Below are 6,831 nucleotides of genomic sequence, written 5' to 3' on the forward strand. Positions count from 1 at the left end.
AACCTGGGTGTTGGGCGTGACGAGTCAACACTTCGATAACTATACTGGCCATTTAACTGGGATCACTAAGATCCGTTTACCTAGAATATAGTACCAGCACTGGAATAGAACCTGGGTGTTGGGCGTAACGTGTCAACACTTCGATAACTATAGTGGCCATTTAACTGGGATCACTAAGATTCGTCTACCCAGTGTAGAGTACCAGCATTGAAATAGAACCTGGGTGTTGGGCGTAACGTGTCAACACTTTGATAACTATACTGGCCATTTAACTGGGATCACTAAGATCTTTCTACCCAGTGTAGAGTACCAGCATTGAAATAGAACCTGGGTGTTGGGCGTGACGAGTCAACACTTTGATAACTATACTGGCCATTTAACTGGGATCACTAAGATCTTTCTGCCCAGTGTAGAGTACCAGCATTGGAATAGAACCTGGGTGTTGGGCGTGACGAGTCAACAATTCGATAACTGTACTGGCCATTTAACTGGGATCACTAAGATCCGTTTACCTAGAATATAGTACCAGCATTGGAATAGAACCTGGGTGTTGGGCGTGACGAGTCAACACTTTGATAACTATACTGGTCATTTAACTGGGATCACTCAGATTCGTCTACCCAGTATAGAGTACCAACATTGAAATAGAACGTGGGTGTTGGGCGTAACGTGTCAACACTTTGATAACTATACTGGCCATTTAACTGGGATCACTAAGATCTTTCTACCCAGTGTAGAGTACCAGCATTGAAATAGAACCTGGGTGTTGGGCGTGACGAGTCAACACTTCGATAACTATACTGGCCATTTAACTGGGATCACTGAGATCCGTTTACCTAGAATATAGTACCAGCATTGGAATAGAACCTGGGTGTTGGGCGTGACGAGTCAACACTTTGATAACTATACTGGTCATTTAACTGGGATCACTCAGATTCGTCTACCCAGTATAGAGTACCAACATTGGAATAGAACGTGGGTGTTGGGCGTAACGTGTCAACACTTTGATAACTATACTGGCCATTTAACTGGGATCACTAAGATTCGTCTACCCAGTGTAGAGTACCAGCATTGAAATAGAACCTGGGTGTTGGGCGTAACGTGTCAACACTTTGATAACTATACTGGCCATTTAACTGGGATCACTAAGATCTTTCTACCCAGTGTAGAGTACCAGCATTGAAATAGAACCTGGGTGTTGGGCGTAACGTGTCAACACTTTGATAACTATACTGGCCATTTAACTGGGATCACTAAGATCTTTCTACCCAGTGTAGAGTACCAGCACTGAAATAGAACCTGAGTGTTGGGCGTAACGTGTCAACACTTTGATAACTATAGTCGCCATTTAACTGGGATCACTAAGATATTTCTACCCAGTGTAGAGTACCAGCATTGAAATAGAACCTGGGTGTTGGGCGTGACGAGTCAACACTTTGATAACTATACTGGCCATTTAACTGGGATCACTAAGATCCGTCTACCTAGTATATAGTACCAGCATTGGAATAGAACCTGGGTGTTGGGCGTGACGAGTCAACACTTTGATAACTATGCTAGCTCTGCCCCCTCCCCCTCCCCTTCTGAAGCTGTATAGTGCTTGCAGTCAGGACATGTTTTCAGCTGTCATGACGGAGCACTCCCCCGAGAGGATTCCGGTGGATTAAAAAAGAGTTTCTGCATCCTACACCTGTTGTAAGAGATGGTGATAAGGTTACAGTGTGTGACGTTGTTAATGTCATCGTACTCCGGCGGCGTGGGTCATGCCGTCTCCGTGTGGTGTGCATGCGTAATACTCAGTAATGTTCAACTCCGCTGCACTGATGGAAAAGTTCGGAATTGCAGAACACAAAACCCCCGATGCTCTCACTCACTGAACCACTCACTCACTCACTCAACCACACACTCACTCACTCACTCAAGCCAGGGCTTGACCTTCTTGAACACTAACATGCTATGAAACTGAACCAACTGCAGACAAAAATATCGATAGTGCAAATCTGTAACACTATTCGACATTAAAAACGCCAAGTAAAAACAGAGTACTCGGTAATTTCAAACTCCAAGTCTAATGGCCCTATTTCCTCACTAAAGCGTGTCTAATTCCTGAATTTAATTTTAGACCATGTCGATATCAGAAGTCTGCTTTTATAAGAAAGATGACAATCTCTTTTACTGTCGCATCATTTTCAGAAGGGATGCTCTAGTGCAGTAAAAGCTACGGTACTGAAACCTAACGGTGTGAGACTATTAGTTGCAGCTGAAGCCAGGGTGTTGTCCGATTACGACCCGATTACGGGATAATTCGTTAAGCTCTCCTTGTAGATTACGATCGATCTTTCGAGAAACATTCTGACACTGACCCCAAGGTCATGCATGTTTGTTTAAAATGACCCCAACTTCACACAATTACTGCTGACGATTTTTTAAACTCTAACTGATTTACGGTGGTACCAGGGACATGGCTATGTTCTGTGGGATTTTCGGAATTGCGCACGGATTCCCGAGGGCAGATTATTAGATTTTGCTTCAGAAAATTAAATTTCATGTCAGAATTTAGTTCAGTAGATGATACCCGTGGTGAATTTCAATTCCAGTCAACTGAACTACAAAGCCTTGGACTGTGGCTTTTAATTACAGTGACGCAGATTGGGGATTGTACCCATTCATATTTCATTATGTAATATGCGCCCACAGGCAAACACAACTCTCCCAAGCAAATGTTCTCGTAAATGTGGTCTGTAAAATGGTGATTTTTGTTGAAGGCCAAGATAAAAGCAAATCGAAGTGATATGGAATTTAGCTAGTCTGTCTCACAGTCCCAGAAACATTATGTTTCCCTCTCTGTGGTGCAAAAACTCCAGATGAAGTAAGTCCAGATTCCCTGAGTGACTGAATCTCTGAGGTCACTGGGGCTCCTTTTCAACTTAGTTAGAGTTGTTTGTATCTACTGTTGCAAAAGTATAATGATTAAGCTAGTGACATGTGACCTCTTCGGCTATCTTCGCAGCTTTCAGCTCAAAACAAAAGAGGACATGTCTATTTACATGTGTGGTGTAGCAGAGGCATCCAGATTTAAAGTGGTTAGGATCGGTGCCGTCAGAAAAGACAGAATAGGATTGAGATACCACTGAGTTGGAGGAGGACGTCTAGTGCAGCCATGAAGGAAGTGTAGGATAATCAAGATTGTAGTGCAAGGCAACCAAGAAGGAATCCTACCACAACCAAGAAGGTAGTCTAGTACAACCAAGAAGGAAATGTACTGCAGCCAAGCAGGATGTCTAGTGCAACCAAGAAGGAGGTCCAGTCCGACGTCTAAGGCATCCAAGAAGGAAATCTAAAGCAAAAGAAAGAAATGGAAGATAACCATTAAGGAAGCGTAGGGTAATCAAGAAGGAAGTGTCGGACAAATAAGAAAGAAGTGTAGGACAAACAAGAAAAAAGTTTAGGACAAACAAGAAAGAAGTGTAGGACAAACAAGAAGGAAGTGTTGGACAAACAAGGAGGAAGTGTAGGACAAACAAGAAGAAAGTGTAGGACAAACAAGAAGGAAGTGTAGGACAAACAAGAAAGAAGTGGAGGACAAACAAGAAAGAAGTGGAGGACAAACAAGAAGGAAGTGTTGGACAAACAAGGAGGAAGTGTAGGACAAACAAGAAGGAAGTGTAGGACAAACAAGAAGAAAGTGTGGAGGACAAACAAGAAAGAAGTGGAGGACAAACAAGAAAGAAGTGGAGGACAAACAAGAAAAGTGTTGGAGTGGAGGACAAACAAGAAGGAAGTGTTGGACAAACAAGGAGGAAGTGTAGGACGAAAAAGAAAGAAGTGGAGGACAAACAAGGAAGAAGTGGAGGACAAACACAAGAAAGAAGTGGAGGACAAACAAGAAAGAAGTGGAGGACACACAAGAAAGAAGTGGAGGACACACAAGAAAGAAGTGGAGGACAAACAAGAAAGAAGTGGAGGACAAACAAGGGACAAAACAAGAAGGAAGTGGAGAAGTGGAGGACACACAAGAAAGAAGTGGAGGACAAACAAGAAAGAAGTGGAGGACAAACAAGAAAGAAGTGGAGGACACACAAGAAAGAAGTGGAGGACAAACAAGGAAGAAGTGGAGGACAAACAAGGAAGAAGTGGAGGGAAGAAGTGGAGGACACACAAGAAAGAAGTGGAGGACAAACAAGGAAGAAGTGGAGGACAAACAAGGAAGAAGTGGAGGACAAACAAGGAAGAAGTGGAGGACAAACAAGGAAGAAGTGGAGGACAAACAAGGACTAAGTGGAGGACACACAAGAAAGAGAGTGGAGCACAAACAAGAAAGAAGTGGAGGACAAACAAGGAGGAAGTGGAGGACAAACAAGAAAGAAGTGGAGGACAAACAAGGAAGAAGTGGAGGACACACAAGAAAGAAGTGGATGACAAACAAGGAAGAAGTGTAGGACAAACAAGAAAGAAGTGGAGGACAAACAAGAAGACAGTTTAGGACAAACAAGAAAGAAGTGGACGAGAAACAAGGAAGATGAAGGATCGGAGGAACAATAGAAAATGGTAAAGAGAGGAAGAGGCGATGAAAGAGAAGAGAAGAATCTAGAAAGGGGAGGGTGAGGGAGGACAAAAACAGAAACATCTCTGAAATACGTGGTTACACAGACACACAATATATCTTTGCAACAGGCCCATAACATATTGTTATAAAATGATAAATCACTCATGCTGGTGTAAAGTACATGCGTACCGCTATATCATTCAAGAAAAGGGTATTAGGTACTTTTCCGTTTGTATTTTTTTAGCAAAGAACACACACGTATTATGAAGGAAACGATTATCAACTGTTTGCACTAGCTGTGGAAATATATGAGGCAGATATTCAGTGTAATATGGCGAGAGGCATTTGTTTCTTATAGTGGCATACATCTATGGCATCCATCGTCAATACATTTACAGGTCTTGGACAGGCAGAATTCGCAGACTCGTTCATTGTGGGGCAGTGAAACTGTGTCATACATATAAACGGAACTTGTTACATCTAGAGATATAGATATGAATTCCAGCGCCTGGAGCATGCACTAGTGCGTGGATATGTGCGCTATATAGATATCCAATAATAATATCCAAAACCAATGTGGAAGCTCAACTTATAAATAACGTTCCATGTTCAACATAGATTTGATCTGTACACAGTAATCACATTTGCAAGAAAATTCCACTGCAAAATGCCAGCTGTGATGGATATTTTCTGACAGCCTTTGCTAGAATTCATTTAGGAGTGTTATATCGCGCATTTCTTGGTGCATCCAAACCTGTCTAAAGCCTAAACAAAGTGCCCTTAATTGACGTCACCAATGGCTCACCAATGGCTGTCCACGTCATCAAGTAATGTCCTCATTTACATGAGGAGGCTTGACGAGGTCATCTGTGAATGTCAACATGAAGAAATCTGCACCAGTGTTTTGTGCCAGAGTGCATGTACATGTATATAGAGACTATTAGGTGCCCGATGAACATATGAACATCGAAGATTATACTTACAGTTGAGCTTGGTTACAATCGAAACTTTGATTCACATAAAAGCGTATTAGTATCACAGTCGGAAACAAATTCATCATCTTCATTCATTATACCCCTATCTCCATGGAGGGGTAGCGGGAGGGTAGCCCATTTCTGGTACCATATTATGTGCGTATATGCTCATACCTTGATATTGTCTTGTGAAGTTGCAATTCTTGTTGATTTAAGTTTATACAAATATATGCTTGATTTCTTTAAATGTTTAGTAGTACTTGTGTCGTTTATTTTAATGTGCCCATATCTGTATTTACATAACCTTATGAAACTATTACTAATTGGCAAACTATATACATTAAAATAGAAACAGACCTGTGATAAATTCATTTTAAAAACTTATGGAGGGTTATTTTATTGAATGTTCAAACTAAAACAAAACTGGTGTTTGTTAAGTCAAGACTGGGGCGGTAATAGACTTCCACAGATTTAGAAACAAAAACATCAGTCTCCCGATATATGGCAACACGTCCTCGGTACCAAACTGAAAATGGCGGTGAAATAAGGTTTATTGGGTTTATATTTAATGTTACTTGGTGTCTGGAATATGTCATCGCTCCAGTCGAGCCACAGTCCTCCTCAATGGATTAACTGAAGCTGCAGTAAATCCTCGCGGCCTGGTCTATCACATGTTTTGTATTTCATTAGTTTAAAAGCCCCATGTATACGGAAAGTGCACCTACAACGGCTGGGCGTACAAAACTATCTTGTCAATCGCACATGTTAAATACCACCTGACAACCATTGTATGGAACCTTTCAAGATTCTTCAATATTTGAACTTGAAAGCTGTTTACCTTTATCAACATTAAAACATGACAAGTCATGCAGTTCTCTTTTCTTGTCCCGACAACCCAGGTAAATGCACAAATTACACCAATGTGCAATAAATATAAAGGGCTGAATGTGTGCAACCAACTTTGAATTCGCTAAGGCACCCTATTTACCGGGGGTGGTTACCTCGCGTTACAATCACGTGGTTATATTACGGCGCTGCGCCATTGTGAGGTCACATTGATATACATCCACTCAGGTGGAAGATACCGTAGTTAACACAGTAAGAACAACTGCCTGGTGGGCATGTTTACTGAGGGAGTGAGTGAGTTTAGTTTTACGCCGCTTTTAGCAATATTCCGGCAATATCACGGCGGGGGACACCAGGGGCTTCACACACTGTACCCATGTGAGGAATCGAACCCGGGTTTACGGCGTGACGGGCGAACGCTTTAACCACTGGGCTACCCCACCGCCCCTTTACTGAGGGAACTGA

General features: G+C 42.1%; 1 protein-coding gene across 1 annotated transcript; it reads left to right on the forward strand.

Annotated features, from left to right (window-relative positions):
• Nucleotides 1-1,553: 1,553 nt before the first annotated feature.
• On the forward strand, nucleotides 1,554-4,483 carry LOC124265278 (luc7-like protein 3). The gene is made up of 2 exons (XM_046700067.1): nucleotides 1,554-1,658; nucleotides 3,560-4,483. Exons 1-2 carry the CDS (start codon nucleotides 1,554-1,556, stop codon nucleotides 4,481-4,483), a joined length of 1,029 nt encoding a protein of 342 aa, XP_046556023.1.
• Nucleotides 4,484-6,831: the final 2,348 nt, after the last annotated feature.

The sequence above is a fragment of the Haliotis rubra genome, unplaced genomic scaffold, assembly GCF_003918875.1.
Source record: "Haliotis rubra isolate DU_JTF1 unplaced genomic scaffold, ASM391887v1 Scf97, whole genome shotgun sequence".
NCBI lineage: Eukaryota > Metazoa > Mollusca > Gastropoda > Lepetellida > Haliotidae > Haliotis > Haliotis rubra.

What these genes read in the sequence shown, in the direction of transcription:
- LOC124265278 (XM_046700067.1), top strand. Translation starts at nt 1,554, where the DNA reads ATGCTAGCTCTGCCCCCTCCCCCTCCCCTTCTGAAGCTGTATAGTGCT. An exon ending in ACTCCCCCGAGAGGATTCCG is followed by an intron (nt 1,659 to 3,559) that starts GTGGATTAAAAA and finishes AAGGAAGTGTAG; the next exon opens with GACAAACAAGAAAGAAGTGG.